Genomic DNA, 22,297 nt, shown 5'->3' on the forward strand with positions numbered 1-22,297 from the left:
GTGTATTTTTTTATTTTGGTTTTAAAATAATAATAAATAATATTATAATTAATTCATAGATGTACAAATTAAAATATAAGGTAACTTTTGCTTGCTTTATTGTAGTAAATAAAAATATAAAGTTTAATTTATGAGTGATATATATATATATATACACACACTATAGTAGTGTATATAATATATAATAAAAAAACTTCATATTTTTGGTAAACTTCGCTGTTTTCTGATGATGTTATATATAAATGTAATTATCGCCCCTTTAAACATAGTATACACTTCGTCAAAAAAATAAATAATGTACACAATCATTTGCATTTAGCTTTAATAACAAAGAAAATAAGAATCTGTGAAAAAAAAAGCATAAGAAAAAAAAATTCATGACAACATATAAGAAATAACATTAAGCCAGGTAATATAGTTATATACATATATCATTTCAATATGCCTAATTCCTAATTAAACATGAACTTTAAAACTGTCGAATCAAAAGCAGCAAAACATAATTAATTATTTTTACTAAAATATCTAATCCAAACTAATTGATGACACCATTCTCCTTCAATTTTCCCTCAATATTTCCATTAATCTTCACTTTTTCTTCCTCTTGAACCAATTCTTGTTTTTCTTTCTCTATTTTCAATTGTGCTTCCTCATCCTCAACTTTTTTCTTTGCTTCCTCCTCTGCTTTTTTCTTTGCACTCTCAAGAGATTGAACCAAAGTCTTCAAACAAGACTCAAAATCTTCACTAATTGACTTTGGCATCAAATTCTCAGCAACATCAGCAGGTGTCATGTTAGTCTCTCCCAACAATTTTTCAATAATTGGAAAAAATTCATCATGTGACTCAACATCTAAGTAGTTTCTTGCAAGTACCTTAAAAGCTTCATAACTACAATAAGACATTTCAATATGTTTATCCATTCTTCCCCTTCTAATTAGAGCAGGATCAAGTTTGTCCACAAAATTTGTTGTGAAAATTATGATCCTCTCACTTCCACATGCTGACCAAATTCCATCAATAAAATTCAACAATCCAGAAAGTGTTACCTTACTTTCCTTTTTCTGTTCTTCTTCACTTTTCTTAATAGGATCCTTTTTTGCCTCCTCACTCTCATCATCACCATCTTTCTCCTTTTTCTTCTTCCTCTGACCTGTAAGATCGAGCGAACAATCGATATCTTCAAGAACTATAATCGATTTACTCGACGTCTCGATCAAAAGTCTCTTCAACTCATTATTATCCTTAACAGTTGTTAATTCAAGATCATAAACATCATAGTTCATGAAATTAGCAATAGAGGATATCATTGTAGATTTTCCAGTTCCAGGAGGACCATAAAGTAAATAACCACGTTTCCAAGCTTTACCAACTTTAGCATAATATTAACAAGATCATTTATGATCTCTTCTTTCTTGTTTGGTTCCATTGCAAGTGTTTCAAACCTTGCAGGGTGTTCAAAAGTTGTGTGACTCCACTTTGATTTTTTATACCCCCACCAATCATTGCTAGGATTGTTTGTGAAAAGCTTAAGTTGCCTATTCTTCAATTTAATAGCTTTTCCTTTTTCCAACACATGTTGAATATATGAGTTAGTAATAACATCAAGGTGGCTTTTGTGGAAAGTTAGTGTTAAGAATCTCTTTTCATCAGAGGCAGGGTAATATGAAAATTGTTGTGATTTTGTGGTGATGTGATTAGCAGACCACCACACTTTGATTCCATTAAACTCATCTGTAATCTCTTGATTATCGTCCATGCTTAGGACAATTGGAGTTTGACTATCTTTGACCACTTCAGCTTTAAGTCTTTTGGCTTTTTTTGATGAGTTATCACTAAGATATGTTTGAATGTCTTTGTAAGTTTCACTTTGTCTTAAACGTTCTCCAGATAACTCATGGAAGGTTATTTGGATGTAAGGGTATGTAAGGTTTGTGATTTTTTGTGTGTATTTTTGAAAATATCTACGAAGACGTGGTGGGAAGAATTGCTCATACATGGCATATACAAACATTATGCTTGCCATAATTGACCCTAGTTGTGACCATATTTCTCCAATTCCCATTTCTTATATTGTTTTGAAAATGTTTGAATGTATAAGAGAATATATTTGGCTTGTGGTGTATGAACTCAAAGTGTGTGGTATTTATAAGGAGTGTTTTTTCTTTTGAAGTATTTTTTCACGACTTGGAAAGGACCACGCACGTTCTGTTTGTTTTCTTGTGAGTTTCTTGGTGACTACGTTTTACTAGGAGACAAAGAGTTGTTGATTTCATGAGATTGTAGTTTTATAAATAGAATATTTTGATATTTTATGAAAAATAAAAAATCATTCCATTGTATTATTTTATGTGGTATTGATAACTTATTGCTTATTTATGAATACTGGTTTTATTATTTTTTAAGAGAGTTTTTCCGGTACATTTATAAATTAAAGTGTTTTGATATATTTTTTTCAAGATTAATAAATTAAAAATTATTTTTATTAATGCAAAAGCTATTTGTTGATTTTTGTATTTTAGGAAAAAAAATCATTTCATAAGAAAAAATAACATTTCATTATTTATATATTATACTAATTTTTTTATATTTTATTGTAAAAAATATTTAATATTCATTATTATAAGTAATAAAAATAAATAAAAAACTAAATTTTGGTAAATGATATTTAGATATTATAATTTTTTAAATGATAAAAAATAGTTTTTATAAAAAAAATTCATTTAAGTATTAATTTAAAAATCAAATGTAACAATGTAAATCAAATCGATCATTCAGCAGTACAAAAATGTAAGAGCAGCCAATTAATCCTCATTAATCAAGAATCGAATTTCCATATCATTGCTGTAATTGTTGTAAAGATTTCACAGCTAGCAATATTTGAATATTTGAATTAGAAAATAGTATCTTTCTCAATCAATGGCGATCAATATCAGTTGTAGCACATGAATGAATTTGCAAAAATAAATTGTTTAATTTATGTGGTACTATCCTTGCACCATTTTTTAAAAGAAAATTATTTATTTCATACTGGAAAATTTTAATTTTATAGTAATAAATATTATGAAAATTATAATTTAAGTTGAGGTAACTCGCCCAAAATTAAAATCTAAAATTTTATTGCATGTCTCCGAACAAAATGGACTTGAAAATTTAAAGATAACTAGAAAATGAATGAAGAGTTGTATTATTTGCTTGATGCAAGACGTATAGAATTTCGTCAAATTCGAATTTTGTACTGTGAATGGAAAAAATGTGTTGAAAAGGAAACTCTCCTAAAAAAGTGGTTAACCTGTTTTTTTCAAAAGAAAAGCAAAGAAATAAAATTTAAAAAAAAAAAAAAAAATGAAAAAGAAAAAACAGCAAGTCATCCACTAATAGAATAGACGACATGTGATGAGGGGTCTCATAAAACAAATCGAAATTATTTCATCCTTCTTTTGGTCGGTCGACTATACGGAATGTTTTGCCATTGACTCATCGGAATGGTGGGTTGTTTAATGGTATGCTTAATTTTTTTTTACTAATTATGAAAATAATTACAGCATCAACTTAATAACTATAAAGCAAAATATTAATATTATTATTGATGTCAGCATTAAGTCAAAGTGATTGGAACATAAAAAGTTGTTATATTCAACGAAAAAAAAAATTATTGCTACAAAAGATTTGCAAATAGTAATGATCCCCTATAGCCAAATAGTTATTTTGTTTTTTTAATTTTTTTTACTTTGAAACATGTAACAACTATTCCTATTTGCAATTGTTAAATGACAAAGATAATTTAAAAAAAAAGATCATTTAGTTTTCTAAATAAACCAGAAAAAATGTAAATGGTGTTAAAAATAATATATGAAGACAATGAATTTTTAACTATTGGTGGACCATTTCACTGCTACATAAATATGATATAAAATAATTAATTTTTTAACTTGTAAGGTGGATTAATCAGCCCCATTTTATCACTGATCTATTTTTTCATGTAACGGACCAATTTAAGTAGCTGAGGTTACAACATTAATTATATCCATTTAAGATGACAAATTAATCAGATTCATCCACATATTGTACTCTTTTGTCACCCCTATGTACATAGTATGCTACAATTGAATATTTCGATCCTGAACCAAAGGGTAATTGATGGCCAAAATTAAGTTACCAAAATTGTGATGAACATTCAACTCACCATGAACTAGATCAACAACATTCAAGAAATCCCAAAAACAACAAATAAATATGTACTTCAATCTCAATATATATTATAAAAAAATTATCAAAATGACTAGGTAGATCTAAAAAATAATCATCACCAAAATTCATATAAAATAAGTAACCAAAAATATGCTTTAATATAGAAAAAGAAATTTATTATTTCTTATTTATTTGTATAACTATATTATTCAATACATAATTAATGGACCTTTCTCAAGCCCAAATATATTATTGTTAAAGTAACAGAAAAAAAAAAGCTAGAAATTAGATTGTAGGGTTAGCCTTAGGAGGGGGGCTGTAATGGCAACATGGGGCTGGCCTATAGCATGGTAAAACTTCACTACAAAATCGTTGGGAATCCCCTTGGACACTTCCACTTAGTGTACTCACAACACCAAAAACCAATACCATTAGCTTCATCATCTTCTTCAAACAACTTTCCATTTTTATTCAACTTGCCAAACAGCTTCAATTGATCTTATGCTATATGCCAAACCAATGTCTTCTTATTTATACAAATTTGAAAAGACTAATAATCACATATTTTCCATTTATTAATTGCAAATTTTAGAAATTTTTTTTACTAAAATATTTTTAATACTTTTTTGAAAGAAAAATATTTCTAATATTTTTTTGGTGGCCAAAAAAGTATTTCCAAATATATTGGTCAAGGATTCAATTGATATTCTTAACTTTTGTAAAAAAAAAAATATATTCTTAACTGATTTCACCAAATTATATATATATTTTGTTGTTGAAATTCATCATTAAATATACCTTTGAATAAAGTATTAGAAATATTAAATATAATAATGAAATGTGTTATATTTTCTGTCATAAAAAGAAAAACATGTGTGTTATGTTTTACGTGATATACTAGTTGCATTTTTGAAATTTTAAAAGATGCAGCTAATATAAACATGTATATCACAATACATAACTATGGTATTATTATTAAAAAAGTATCAATACATTGCTGTAATTGTTGCACATGAATGAAAATATAAATTAGCTTCATTATCATTTTGATTTACAAAAATAAATTGTTTTTGTCGTACTATCCTTGCACCATTTTTTATACAAAAATTATTTATTTCATACCTGAATGTTTTATAACATTTTTTATTTTCTTTTTGATAGTGATAAATATCGTAAAATTTAGAATTTAAATTGAGACTAACTATTTGATCCAATAATTATAAGCAACCAAATGAATAACTAATAGATATTAATGTCATTTGAATTTGATTCCAACTTACATATAGTCACCAAACATAACTGTATTATAAGAAAATATCGACCACCGTATAATACTTTTTTATGTTACATCCCATTCAAGGTAAGACTTTTAAACAAACTCAAATTTGTTATATAAAAAGAAAAAAACTCACGATTAGGATATCTTTTTTCCATAATATCTTCTGTTCAAAATAATTTTTTTAAATATTCTTCTTTAATACTATAATATAAAATGTTCTATTTTTTTGGATTTTCAGAAATTACAAGTTGGGGAGGACTATTTAGACATTTTTTTAATAAATAAAAATATATTAAATTAATATAAAATATAATAGAAAATTAATTTATATTAATAAAATCCAATAAAATATATTAAATAAAAAAAATACATCAAATTTTAATTCTCATGAAAAAAAATATAAATATATATGGAAAAAATTATCATGATCATGGTTCCTTTCTCATTTAACTAATCCTCTATTATTGACCTTTACTTGACTATAAACCAAGTTGACACATGATCCAAAGCAAATAGACGGGTAGTCTTAAATATTTATTTATTTATTTATTTTCTTCTTTCTTGAAATCAGATTTTCTGTATTCTCGTAGTTACGCATTCACTCCATCTAGATTTGATGATTTGGTAAAATGGTATTTTAATTTTTATTGTATAATTTAAAAAATACAGAGCTCTAATTTGAACATTGCGATCAAGGTCTTTTTTAACTCAATTTTCTCCTTTCTTCTTATATTGTTGGTTTTTTGGTGATGATTTAATTAAATTCTTGACGAGTAAAAATCAATAAAATACTATTAATCTAATAAAAAATTCAGATTTGTTAAAAATAAATTGAAGTTTCATCGTTTCTACCTTTCGTCTAATTTTCAAAATTTTGTTGTATACTTAAATTACAAAAGGCTTAATTTATATTTTTTACAAGGATATAAAAGGGTTAATTAATTTAAATTGGTTAAACTAATAGTAAATTCATTTGGTGCTCTTTTTCTATATATTACAAACCATTTTTTTTCAGCAAAAAGCTTTTTATTATAAAATTATTGATATGTAAAGAAACTTTTAGTGTCGCTTACCTAATTCGATAAGTGTAATATTATATGTTAACTGTATTTTATTAAGTATTAATATGAGTATAATTAATTGTTTTTTTTTTTAAATCTAGAGTGTAAATATTAAGAATCAAAGTTTTACTTTGTCATTTTTAGGAACAATCTTCAAATTTCATCATGGACACACTTTGTTGGGTGTTTGGAGGAGTACATGAGCAACAATAAATTAAATGTCTAGAATCTCTAAGATACTTTGACACCAAATATATTTGATTCATATATTTCATTTCTAGTCATTGTGAGACTAGTCACTCACACTTGAATTGCAATAATCTCTGTCTCAAGTGTGAGTCACCCACAATACCACTTGTTTGAGAAATAAACAAACACAAAAATTTAAATAACAATTGAAATACAATAAAATAACGTGAAAATTTTAAATCAGAGAAAAAATTGAGAAAATTCTTGGACTGATTAAATACTATGTGAAAATTGTTACAATACATATATTTCTCTCAAATAACCTACACCATGAATACAACCACACTCTTCAAATAAAATATTTAACTATCCTCACAAAAGTCTAAAAATAGAGAAAGAAAAGAGTTAGACGTAAATTAAAGTGTTTATGACCGGTGCAATTTGTAATGAAGAACTAAAGTTATTTATATATTCTTGAGTACTCTCTTCCTTTATGATTCCAAACAATGTGAGATTTCTTCAATATGCTCCAATTTCACCAAACCCATTAATCTCCACCTTAATTGAAATTGGTGCATATTTGGCTTCCATTGTCTACACCAACAATTATAGTTCAAAAGAACTATCATATTCTCCACCATAACTAAATAGTATTATCCACTTGAAGCTAAACCACTTCAAGAATTTTCGCTTGAAGCAAACTCACTCCATGAGTTTCCACTTAATGCTTAATCACTCCAAGAATTCCTTCTACTTGCTGAAAACCTAACTGAAAATTTATGGTGCAACTTCCATGTTGACTTTCTCTTAATGTTCTTCACAATCGACATAATTTCTTACCACATCTTACATCATTGCAATCCAATGTCCATGTGCTAATCAACACCTTATGTAATCATGATTATATCAACACAACATTGACTTAAATTTTCAACAAGTCAAATATGATTCTTCCATCAATTTTCTCTATTCTAAACTTCACAACAGATCTTTCATAAACTGTAACCGTGCCCCATTTACTAGTAGGTTCTCGGGAAAAAGAGGTGAGTCACAAATGACCACTTAATAACCAATTTTTTCCTAATAAGAACCTTTCCAAACATGACTTTAACAATATAACTATTCTTTTTTATGTGGAAGATTAAACACAACCGCATCCATAAATCATGCTAAGAAATTTATTTTCCTAGACCCAACCAAAAGCTCTGACACCATATGCTGGAGAGTTTGGAGAAGCGCGTGAGCAACAACTTTCCAAACGTCTATGATCCCTAAAAAATCTTAATACTACATCTCCACCAAAAACCTTAAGCAATTAGGTATATGATTTATCTCTCTTATATATCCAACATTTCCTCTATTCCTAGTCGAAGAGAGTTTAATCACTCACACTTGAATTCCAACACCGTTATTAATAATAATTTTTCTTTTCTCATATTTTTTTAAAATTTGATTTTTCTTAAACCATTTTCCCAAAATTAAGCTATCAAATATTTGTAATATAAGACCCCTTTGTTATAGATTCTAAAAAAGTGATTTTGGTATTGAATAATTTAGAAATTATCTGTTAGAGTTAAGAAAAACATAAGTTGTTTTTGTGTTTTTCTGTAGTAGTAAAAATCAATTTTCAATAACCAATCTATTTTAATTTATATTATCATGACTTTTTTTAGAAGCTACTAAAAATAAGTTATTATTTGTAGTTGTTTTTATATTATTTTAGATTCTCATTTAAAAAAAATTGTAATAAATAGATGAAAATTTTAAAAGTGATTAATTTTTTTAAAAAAAGAAGATTTTTTTAATAAAAATATTTAAGAAACATGTCTATAAATAGAAGACAACATTCTCAATTGTTATAAAAAAAATTCTCATGATGAACAAGTTTATTACACTCATAAATATTCATATCAGTTCAATAAAATGACAAGAATCAACTTTGAAATAGAAATCATTTTAATATTGAGTCATTTGTTAAAAGAATGATGGAAGAACATTCACCAGAATATTCTCGTTGTTTTATTAAAGAATAGTGGACATAAGGGATCTTTTTGGAATGACAAGATGCAATAAATCAGTTGGCATTTGGCACATTAGTTTTCTAACATTTAATGAGCAATAAAAAGTCAAGTTTTGAAAACCTACTTGCAAAAACAAGCATGCATAATGTTCTGCATAATGATATCCAAATTGATCTACAAATTAATGACATAATGATTGCAAAATATTATGGTTCATTTTGATTGTCTTAAATAAAAGACAAGAGTCAAATGAATCAGCTTTGAGATCACTAAAAACTTGTTTTAGATTGATATAATTCACACATGGGCCACCTAAAATTAATCAAGCCTTATGAAGTCAAATAGTGAGTATATACTTGCAAAAAAATACATGCATATTAATTTGTGGGTTTGATCTCCAGATTGATTAGCTGAAATCAAGTAAAAAACACGTAAGTGTACTACAAAAAATACTGTTTGACATGACATATGTGCATGCTTCTAACTCAACTTTGTCCCAACGAATATATGTAGCCTCTGTGCCCAAGTTTTCCTAAAAATGCTCTGGGTTTGAAGAAGAACACTATGGGCATACTTGTAAATAAAAAGATTGTTTCAAAGAAAACAACATAATGTTGGCAGGATTGTTCAATGGCTATATTCAAATTAAAATGGATATTTTAAGTCTTTCTCCATCTATAAAACGAACATGAATTAGAAGATGAAGATAAAAGTTTAATTTGCAATCTACCAACACTTGTTCAAGTAAGAACAAGTTAAAACCTCTCCAAACAAACTCCAACTCTTTTTACTATATCTATAGATCATCATCTACTGTTTTTGTCTTTATTTATTTCAAACAAAGAGTTGAGAATCATTAGATCCCATACACTTTTTATCATACACATTTAAATTAACTCAAGTCTATCTTTTATGTTAGAATGAATGTGTTTGTAAAAATTATTTCTAGATTGAAATGTGATTGTGAACATCATTTCAACGTTGAAATGTGACTGTAAAAATCTTTTCTAGGTTGAAAGGTGAAGATTGTAATTGATTAAGATGTGATCAAGAGAAAATGTGTGAAAAAGAACATTATGATTTTAAAGAACATAGTGAAAATCTCACAGTTGTGAGAACTGAACAAACTCAAGTTAGGTGAGCCAATATATTTTTTGTGTGATCTTTCTATCTCTTATCTTTAACTATTTGGACACACAAATCACACTTACTACTATTATTTTTATTTACAACTTCTTAAGTTAATATAAATTGTCCCGAACGTTCAGATTAGCTAAGAGATTATTAATCAATTTTTGATTAGCAAATTTAATCTTGAGTAAAACATCAATTAAAGTACATGAACTAAATTATAAAAAGGGTCACAATTCAAATCTCTATTTCTTGTGACTATTTATTCTACTTCAATTCTAACTTGGAATTTGAGAGAGAAAAAGAATAAAATAATAAAGAAAGAATGAGAAAAAACTAGTTTTGAATGGAGAAAAGAGAGAAAAATGAACAAATTGTTCGATAATCAAATGGGGAAAAAAATCAATTAAGGTTCTATGAAAAGTTTGCCAACAAATTTTTTAGAAAGAAAATAACGAAATAATTAATTTCTTTGATATCATAATCGAATAAGCAAAATGTTGATATTAAACATGAAAGTAAGAAAAATGGAGATAACTTTTATATTGATCAAATAAGAAAAATAATTACAATAGTAGTAAGTATAATGACACTTATATACAAAAATAAGAGCAACTAATTTCTAACTAAGACAACTAACTGGTAACTAACATTCAACTAAAGTAATTAATTTATAACTAGTTTTACATCTCTAATAATGATTCTCTTATATCTCTCGAACGCCACCTCATCAAGTTTTGATGTCAACTTCTATTTTTAATTTTTTTTTTATAAAGAAAATTCTATATTTCTTGAATTTTAACACAAGGAGAGACCCCAAGTGGGCGATGATTGTTGATAGGGAAACGATACCAACCGCACATATGGTACTATTCAACCCATAATTAGTTTTTGTATGGCACTTGTGAACACATTGTTATGATTTACAACCACATATTTTATAGGAGATTACGAGAAGAAGATAGAAGAGAAAATAAGAGATTTTATGTATTATACTATATAACGTGTACTTTACATTATAATGTAAGTTCTATATATTCATACGAAAGTGAATATTCATATTAAAAAGCAATATCATTTAATAGATTCACTCGCTAATTAAAGTTAGAGGTACGTGGAAGGCTAAGAAATGACCCTCTATTAAGAATTTATTAATAACATTTCTTATATGATGTCTATATCCAAAATACACAGGTAGATGTAAATAAACACATATATAATTAATATTTGTAGTCGAAGTAAAATGAGATCTAAAAATCATAATATAGAAAAAGAAATTTATTATTTCTTATTTATTTGTATAATTATATTATTAATACATAATAATAGACCTTTCTCAAGCTCAAATATTTTATTGTAAAAGTAACAAAAACAAGAAGCTAGAAATTAGTTTGTAGGGTTAGCCTTAGGAGGGGGGCTATAACGGCAACATGGGGCAGGCCTATAGCATGGTAAAAATGGCAAACAAGCTCGTTGGTCATCCCCTTGGACACTTCCACTTAGTGTGCTCACAACAGCAAAAACCAATACCATTAGCTTCATCATCATCTTCAAATAACTTTCCATTTTTAATCAACTTGCCAAATAGGATCAATTGTTATGTTATGCCAAACCAATGTCTTCTTATTTATATAAATTTGAAAAGGTCAATAATCACATATTTTCCATTTATAAAGGGTAAATTTTAGAGTTTTTTTGACATAAGTATACTTTTTTATGCATTGTTCAACTTCTTTTGACCCCTTTTTTTTTTTTATAGAAAAATATTTCTAAATATATTGGTCAAGATTCAATTTATATTCTTAACTTTTGTCAAATTTTTTATAGATATTTTTAGCTGATTTCACCAAATTCTTATTTATATATATTTTTTGGGTGAAATTCATCATTAGATAAACGTTTGAATAAAATAATAGAAGTATTAATTTTGCTCCGGTCTAAGAAAGAGAAGAACTTAAGACTTATTGACTATTTACAATTTTTTTATTTTTATCATTAGTGTAAACCATTAGAATAATAAGTATTCAACTTTATAACCATGAAATTGGTTATGTTTTATGAGATATACTAACGGCACTTTTCAAATTTTAAAGGACTTGTAACTATAAATATTAAAATAAGTTATATAATATATTGTTAAAATAATAAATTTATCAAATGCAATAGAAATAAATAATATAATAATCATTTATTTATGGGTCTTGTCTTAAATAATTTTATTGGTTCGAGTTTTATGAATGATAAAATCCTCGTTGAGACATGAGACTCTAAAAAAGATAACAATCATGGTCCCTAATTCAAACTACCATGATATAAGACTAGTTCTCAAGGAAGTTGATGATATTTTGTTTTCATATAGAAACGATTTGTTAAATAAAACTTTTTATCACTTAATTATCACATTTGTTACAATTTTAGTCAATACCTAAATTTTAGACCCATAAAATGAATATTTTTGGCCTAAATATAGCGTTTTATTGTTTCCGACTATAAATTTAAAGAGAAACTTCTAGGATTAAAAACCACAATTTAAAAGTTAAAAATAACTATTTTGGATTAAAAAATTTACAACATATATGATAATTAAAGGACTAAAAAAATTTATTTTAAAATAACAAGACAATTTTGGAAATATAAGATAAAATAAAGGGATAAAAAATGCATTAAAGTATTTATTTACATCCATGATAATATATTCCCTCCAACAATTTCCCCTATAGAAGTAGAGTTCATAGTTGTTGTACCATGTACATGTGAAGCTGTATGGCCCAATTGTATTTGTTTAGTTAGTTAAGTTTCTATTAGTTAGTTAGTTGCTACTTAAAAGATTGATAATGTGTATATGACTTGTAGTAATAAATTCAAATCAATAGAATATAGAAGCATTCTTCTTAATTTTTGTCCTAACAAAAGCATGATATATGTTTGAAATAAACCTATAATTAATAACCATCCATATCTCATTAATCTAAAAATCAATCCAATCTCAATAAATTATATTGATATTTTTTTCTATATACAAATTCAAATACAATTAAGAAATTCAAACATATTTTCTGCAAAATCAAACACAAAACCTTCAACTCCATATCCATCATGATATTTACAACTAAAAAATGACAAATGTCGATATTATTAAACTAAAATTTTAAATATCATGTATCTCGATTTCAAACTTAAAACTTCGCAATTGTTTAGATATTTCTTAATCATTTCAAATAAATAAAAAGAAAATGAAAAAAGAACTGCATGTTTATGTCATTACTTCAATCAACTTTTCCCGACCCAGATCTATTAATGGCATGATGTTATATTACTTCAACTATTTCCTTAATTATTTGAAGTAATAACAATAAATTTAATTAATAATATCCTAATGAAAACAACTGTAAAGGCCACTAGCCTACTACTGTTTATCCATTTTACAAAGTATGGAAAGTAGAGTCAGAATTGCCATATAAAAAGTTGCTATATATAATCAAGGATTAAATAAAATTTTAAAAAATTTATTTTTTAGTTTAAGTACTAAAATTTATATTTTAAAATTTCTACAAAATTATTCAGTAAATAATTTTAGTTCTTGTTAAAATAAAATATATTTAATTTAAATTTTTGAATGATTATTTTCAAACATATTTAAAGCATAATAAAAAGCTCTTTCATAATTATATATTTTTTTAACTTCGAATGATAAAATATGATTTTTTTTAAACTCTATAAACTCAAGAAAAATAAAAGTTAACAAAAATATAGAATAAACGGCATAAATCTAGAAATCGAGTTTTGATATTATATTTTTATGTAGAAATTTTTTATAATATTATAAATATAGTTTCAAAAATATATGTCAACATAGACTAAAAATCCTTAATATAATCTCCATCTCCCCTGTTTATATTATTGTAGAAAAATCACTATTCATTTTTTTTATAAAAGATTTCGTAGATTTCAGTGAATCATGTGTTCAAAAGTTGGTCCAGATACATATGAGTAATTATTATTAAAAAATCAACCACTTAAAATTTAAATCAAATATTTGTAACAAAAAAAATCTTTATAAAAAAAACTCCTAAAAGACTATGGCCTATTCACTTTAAAGTCAAAAATGGAAGAAATAAACAAGACTAGAGACCTCATCAAGAAAAAGTCTTGGTGATTATGGGAGGACCAGAGAGCCCAACATTTGTAGCTATACCAACACAATCACTGCCTAAGGACATCGACTGTGACCTATTCATTTTAAGACCAAATTTAGAAAAAAACTATTTTTGAAGTAATTATTTTAAGTAATGTTTTAAAAACTAACTTCAACGTCGACTCGTTAAGGTCAATTAGTAACGTCGACTCGTTAAGGTCAATTAGTCACAGAGTCATTTGATTGAATCCTAAAGTCATAGATTGAACTGCATGATTGAATCAATTTTAATCGGATGATTTGATCTTAAAACCCGACCTATATAAAAGAATGAATAGGTATGAAATAGAATTGAGCCAAATGATTCGGTTGCTAAAAAAATTTATTACACCTAAAAAAAAATTATTTACAATTCACCATTAGTAGAACATTAGTGAAATCAAGGATCATACCATGACAAGTTTATATATAATATTTTTGTTGAGTCGGTGATACTTTGCCTCTTTATTCTATAATATAACTCATAAGTTATTTTATTTTATTTTATTTTTTATGTAGAATTACTAATTTATTTTTTAGCAACTTCCAATTTATAACTGTTTCAAAGCTCCATTTGCTAATCTTCATCAATTAATTTGAAATACTTTGTTGTTCATTGGAAGCTATACATTTGAATCACTTGGATTTACTTTTATTATAATGTTACACAAAACACACATTAATTTATTTGCTAGATGTTAATTTTTTTTAAAAAAAAACATGAAATAATAGTGTTGGAAAACAAGAAGAAAATCAAGAGAGAATCATTTTTACATAACCCCAATTTATTAATAAGAGCAACTAGAACACGAGATATAAGATTATTTCTTGCTAGTCCTCATGTCTTAAAAGCCTGATAAAATATAAATTTAATAAACTATGATCTAACGTAATCAAATGAGACATTCAATCAGATAAAAAAACATAATTAGATGAGAAATCAATAACATGGAAAATAATAAAGATGAAATAAATTGAACAAAAAAAAAAAGAAGAACAATTACTCCATGGTCGGCGCCTCCTTCTCTTTTTCTCCTCCCTTCAAGAATTATATCACTAAGCAATGATAAAGAAAAATCATTTTTTGAGAAATTGAGATGTTTTAATATTAAATTTATAGTTTTTCAGAAATTATATAAAAATAATCTTCATAAAAAATACTCATTATTTGCACAATACTTGAATATTGAATTCTTGTTGAATTTATCAAGAATATACAAGCATGAGAACAAGAAATGTGATATATTAACGTGCTAAAATAAAGCAACAAGATAAATGAAAGAAATATAAAATATAGACATGAAGAGATAAAATTATGAGAAAAATGTAGCAACAAGATGTTTTTCAAAATTTCCGTTTTTCATCCAATTATGTTAACATTTTTCAAACACATTCATGTTTATGTTATATTGCTCAAAAAAAAAAAACATTTTTTTACCATCTTAGTAAAAAAATTATCTCATATTTTTATAATCGTAGTTTGGATCAATCAGAAAACGATCTAATTTAAATCACTTTTAATTTAATTAAATTGTTATTTTTAAGAAATCATCTCATCCGAACTACAATAATATGAATCTTTTAGATCAAATGACTTTTTACTTTAAAATTGATCTAAACCATTCTAAAAATACCCTCAACAATCATATTCTAACGCAAGTTCTTGATACACAAAATTTTAGGAGTATTGAAAACATCAAATCTCAAGTTCAATCAAGTCTCAAGTTCAATTAAGGTTTTTCAATCTAACAATTGGATCTTAGAATATTATACTAAATAGTCATTCACGCATATTAATATTTTTACAAGTTTAACATGCATGGTTTTATATACAATTGTGAATATTTATTTATATTTTCAAAATACAAATTATATGTTGCTTATCAAAGTGATGTAAAAGTGCATCAAATGTATTATTTGTAATAGGTAAACATTTTATTTTTATTACTAATTAAGCTCCTAGAAATTGTAGTCTCAGTCAAATGTGTGGTTCCACCATTAAAACAAACATTAATTGGCTAAATATGATTTCCCAATTCTAGAGTAAAAACTAATAAAATCTAATGTTAAAAAAATTATGAAAATTTGATCTCTCCAATTGATTGTGCATGTGTGTTTTGTAATTATTTATAATATTAATAGTTTTAGTATATAGATGACATGTAATTCAATTATTGATTTAATTTTGATAATACCAAAATATGTTAATTTTTTAAAATATCGTAGAAATTTAATCCAAAATAAATTATCAATTTAATCCAAAAAAAGTTTCAAAAGTATAATATACTTTATAATAATGAAATTTATGTTTTATGAGGATGTATATATAAATTAACTTTTTTTTTGACTAACTATTAAATTAAGTTAGACAATAGTATACAATTCGGTTATTTAGTCTTCAAATTATAAGACACAAGATGTGAATTATTGAAAAGTTGAACGATCAACAAAGAGTCAACTATATCAAGAAGTGAAACCATTTTTTAGAGTGGACGATGTCAAAAGCATACATAACAACATAAAGCCCAACATGAAACAATGTAGTAACTGTGACACTCTAAACCCAAAATAATATATATATATATATATATATATATATATATATATATATATACACCGTATTTTTATAAAAATTTGCAACGAAAAATAAAAACTCTAAGGAAAAATAAATTTTTATGAGTTATTTAGAATATCATATTTCTCAAAATATAAATGGAACAATTCAGATTTTTTTTCCTCCTATAGAACAGTGCAATTTAAATAAATTTGATTTGACTATAATTTCTTAATTTAATTCCAAAAACTTACTAGTACTTATAAGGTTTTCATACAAAAAATTATTTCTAATTAAATAAGTAAAATAAATACAACGTATAACTCTCATCCCCGTTATCATCTACCAGAATGATACTTCTCCCAAACTTGAACTTCAAGACTCATTAACATGTTATTACTACGATTTCAGAAACGCAATGTCAAGCCAGTCAAACACAAACAACGAAGGAGGTGAATTTCGAAATCATGTTGATAGTATAATATAAATAAGAAGAACATGCAAATAACTATAATAAATCATATCATAACACATAATGTCATTATAAATATAATATCAAAGTCAATCAAGTAAAATCTTTATCTCATTATAATATGAATTATATCATCCAAGAGAAACTATTATCACTTTTGAAACACATTAATCATAATAAAACAATCATAAGAAAACACAATGTTATTCATGAACTTAGACTCTACTTCACAATTTGGTATCATTCTAACTCTAAAATACTTGGTAAGGAGGCTTGATACTATGTCACTGCGCAAGTGAGCAGACAATTCAAATTGACTCTATCTTCATAGATCTCCTTAACTCAACTCGAGACACATATACGTGACAATCAAGGTAAATGTGTGTTGCATGGTAGCTCCCAACATTTGGAGTACTACCTCCAAGTCACCTAGGAATTCCCCACCCTAATACCTTTAAGGTCTAACAATCTTGCATTAAGGCTCAACAGTAGACCGCCACGATCAGACTCATTCAACTGTATTTCCTCAACATCACTAAGCTTGTCAAACTCTACCTATATTATGACAAAATAATCTTCACTTCAAGGAAATAACATCTAGTTCTTCCCCCGTTGGCCTATGATACTCTATTAATACCATCATCTAAAGCACAAGTTGAAATCACCACTATTTCATCAACTATGGGATTACTTCAATATACTCATCGTAAATTTATAACATCACTATCATTAATCATACATCATCACATACACTTATCACAATGCATTCATCTTGTATTATCACATTACATAAACTTATATCATACAATACAATAATCTTTTATTATCACATCACATAAACTTTTCTAATCAAATATGTGCACAAAATTCATTCGACACTCAATATCACAATAATGTTAAATATCACACATTTAACGAAATTAAATCAATCAACACCTTAATAAATATCTTTATTCCATATTTTAATCTCAAAATTTTAATATTTGCACATTAAATAATTTATTCCTCAAAGGATCACTATCGTACGTAGCGAGTCTCGAATGAATTATTGGGTAATACGATTTTTTCGTTCATCTCACAATATATTATACTCATGAATTCTAAAGTTCTCAGATCCTTTATCTTATTTTGACGCTTTCACACGACAAGCAAAAAAATATTTGTTCTTTGACTCATTTATCTTCAATCAATCTAACCCAACAGTTTATGGATAAACATCAAAAATAAATTATAAGAATACACTCTAAAAGAGTCAATTTAGAAATTGAGTCAACTAAAGTTACCCTAAATCGGAAATAATCAATGAATAATATAGTCATTGTTCACACGGTCGTTTTGGCGTTGGTTTCACTCAAATCGGACTTACGAAATTAAAATGATTAAAAATATAAGAAAATGTTTTTAATTGGCTAACAAAATAAGTAAAACAATATACATAAATTTAGACGAAAACAGAGAAAATTTTCTGTGATAGTTATATCGATTATCGATATCAATTTTCTTTCTTTTTTATCTAGGCGTGCCGATGTCGCCCGTCGTCTTATGTTGTGTCCAACTCCTTTCTCTTTTATTGTATTTTTATTTCTTTTCCTTTTAAAATAATTATTTTTTGTTATTATTATTTAATTAGATTTTACTCTTGCATATGTGTTTAATCTATAAAACACAATTTCATTAATAAAACATTACTAATATTTCAAAATTGATATTTTATATAATAAAGTAATTAAAGTAATTAATCTTTACAAAAAATTAATAACCAAAAATCTGGTATTCAAAATAATAACTATAATTGTAACTATAATATTTTTCAAATAATCACGTAAAGATAATATTATCTTTATAGAATAGTCAAAACGATACAATAAACAAATATAACATCAACAATTTATATTAACTACTAAATCACAATAAATATAAATAAAATTACCACATCATAGAAAGTATATAAGAATAAAGTTAATAACAGTATTATTAATATCTCAAGATAATTATTTACAAAATAAATAACTAAAAATAGAAAATAGTTTAAAATAATTGAAATATAACTATTTACACATTTAACATCAGTCAAATGCACATGAAAATATCACATTAATTACGTACACGCATATACACGTGCAATCGCTTAAAAAATCTTATTCGTTAAAATATTCACTAAATACTATTATTTTACAAAATTAAATAATAAAATATAATATTTGTTATTTAATCACAAAATTTATCAAGATATGTTCTAAAATAATTTTAACATGAAATTAATTATTTAAAATTATATTTTATTAATAAAATAGTTTATTATAAAATTTTAGAGTGAGGATTGAACTCGTGACTTCCTTATCACTCCACTCTCTAACTTTCTCACCTTAATCTCCAAGCCAACTTTATTTCCCCTGTTATTCAAAGTTAATTGCTCAAGTGTAAACCAAATAATCTGGATAATGTGAATCACATTAGAGAGGATGATATTTCCCACTTGAGAACTCCAACTTTTATTACATACATAAAGAATCGAAGAGATGGAAAAAAAGTTAATCATAATACGCAAAACATAAGACAATCAATTCTACAATTGAGTGACAAAAACACAAGCAAAGAAAATATGATAAGTGGTTTCATAATAATAATTTTGAGGGATAAACTACAACACTTGAGATCTTTTTACCTCAATTAAGCTTCAGGCATGTAGGAATTAGGATGAAGTGTCTTGTAAGCATCTTTAAAAGATAAAATTCTAGAATAGGTGAGACTTCAAACTAGTTGGTCATCGCAATCCATTAAAAGAGTAATAATATGATGCATCTTAGTACTATTAGAAAATGAGTGAACAAAACAAGCAGAAATATCCTACGAGTGATTGGCTAATAACTATACTACAACAAATTATAGGTAATGCACAAGACCAAGGGAAGACTTACGAAGAAACTACCAAATACCTGACCAAATTGAGGACTTTACGAAGTATGTACCTAAGAACATCTTCAATGGTGAACTCACATGTTCATTAGGCATGGTCCACTACTAACAAATCATTTATTTATTATTATTCATAAATTAATAATAAAAAAGGTAACCGTATCAAAGTACCCTTGAGAACGGTGATGACAACTTAGCACATCTCCAACAGTGAACTCACCAAAAACTGAAGGTTACATAATTACACCTTACGGACGAACTCATTTTGACTACCGTTGGAGATGCTGTAACATATTTTCACGAAGAAAACGAGTCTTACAAGTAAAGCCCTCTATTGATGTGAGAAAAACATGTCCTTAAAAACCTTAAACAAGATAGCAGAATTAATAGCACACAATAAACAATTACATAAAAGGCCAACTGTTATGTACATAAGACTTACTTAGCTCTACTTATTTGTGGTATGACTTGCCATTCAAAAAGGATTGCGTCATCTTTGGTTAAAAAGTGATCCTCAATTACATAATATATAGGTGGAGGAATTGTTTGTATTGACTAAAATAATGTGTTTCACTATAGCACATAGGCATTGATCTTCTGTTTCTCGAGCTGTCTCTCGAGATAAATAGAAAGCTTATATTGATTTTTATTTGCAAGATTATATTTTATATATAGTTTTAGATAATATATATTTTTAATCTTGATAACATTTTAATATTTATTTTTTAGTTTTATAAAAAAATTCTTAACTTTTTAGGCTTTTAAAAAATTATTTTTTATTTTTGTTCCCTGTTTTTAAAATTAATTTGTTTGTATATTCTAATTCTTCAATGAGTTTTTTTTAGTCATGTTAAGAACATATAAGCACCTTCATTATAAAATATTTGAATTTTTTAACAAAATATGAATTAAATATGAAGTTTTAAGTTTTTGGTGTTTAAAAATTTATATTTAATTTATATTTACTTAAATAATTCTAAATTTTTGTGTGGTGATTATTATAAATATTATAAATATATCTATAAAAAATAATTCAAAAATTATAAAGTTAGATATGAATTGACTTAAAAGTAGAAACAAAAAATAAAAACGAGAATTTTTAAATACTAAAAGTAAAGAAATTTTTTATAGAAACTAAAAACAAAATGTTAAAATTTTAAATGGACTAATAATTTATTTAAACCATATTTTTATTCTATTTAATTTTCCTATTTTTACTTGATCTTCCTTACTTAATTTACATCATATGAAACAAGAGTAGAAAAAAGTTCTATATAATTTTAATTCTATTTTTTCTCATAATGGTACTAATTAAAAATTATCTCATTATTTACTCTATTTCCCCATAGACTTTTCTTCATTCCACTTTCTTCTACCAACAAAAGAGAGTGCAAAACAGATTATTTTTTACCAACTACCTTTTTTAACAAAATAATTTGAAATAAACATCCACTTAATGCTTAATGTTACTGTTTTCTCCAATGCTATTTAAAGGGACATTTCAAAAAGTTTATTTTAATTTCTCTCATTACATAAGAATTGCCCTTAATAATTGAGGTACATTTTTGAGTAATAATTGCGGCATAATTAGAAAAAATAAGTGCACCCAATTAATTGTTTTTAATTTTTTTAATGAATTTTTTAAAATTAATTTAATAACTTACTCCTTTAATTTGAAATTAAAGTCATATAATTAGTGAATTCACATGTCAAACAATTAGTGATCATTCGAAATCGAATAGTCATAAAAAAAATTTAATTTTAATTTTTGTTTTATAATTTAAATTATTTAGTTTTAATCTAACGATCATCCACGTCTGAGTGTGTAAATGCAGATATATATCTCTAAGTGCATAACCTCATGGTTAACAATTTCACACCCCATCACATCACTGATTTAGTAAATCGATTGTTGTGATTGAAGATATCGATTGTTCGCTCCATCTTACTAGTCAGAGGAAGACCGATTTGGAGAATGGTAAAGAGGAGAATAATGAAAAAAATGAGATGAACCCTATTGTTGCTTCTTTGCATGAACATGTTTCAAATGAAGCAAATAAAAATAAAATGAGTCACGTAACACTTTCTGGATTGTTGAATTTTATTGATGGAATTATTTGGTCATCTAGTACAGGTGAGAGATTAATTATATTTACTACTAATTATGTTGATAAACTTGATCATGCTTTGATTAGGAGAGGTCGAATGGATTTGCATATTGAATTGTCTTATTGTGGTTTTGAGGGTTTTAAAATGTTGGCTATGAATTATTTGAGTGTCGAATCACATCGATTGTTCGATACGATTCGA

The 22,297-nt window shown here is 25.9% G+C and overlaps 1 protein-coding gene across 1 annotated transcript; it reads right to left on the reverse strand.

The window, feature by feature from the left end:
- Positions 1-374: 374 nt before the first annotated feature.
- On the reverse strand, positions 375-2,129 carry LOC101505605 (AAA-ATPase ASD, mitochondrial-like). Its single transcript, XM_027332021.2, is given in 2 exon segments — positions 375-1,386; positions 1,389-2,129. Coding segments are annotated over 2 exon segments (1,527 nt in total). The 5' UTR covers positions 2,065-2,129; the 3' UTR covers positions 375-535.
- Positions 2,130-22,297: the final 20,168 nt, after the last annotated feature.

The sequence above is a fragment of the Cicer arietinum genome, chromosome 2 (assembly GCF_000331145.2).
Source record: "Cicer arietinum cultivar CDC Frontier isolate Library 1 chromosome 2, Cicar.CDCFrontier_v2.0, whole genome shotgun sequence".
Taxonomy (NCBI): Eukaryota; Viridiplantae; Streptophyta; class Magnoliopsida; order Fabales; family Fabaceae; genus Cicer; species Cicer arietinum.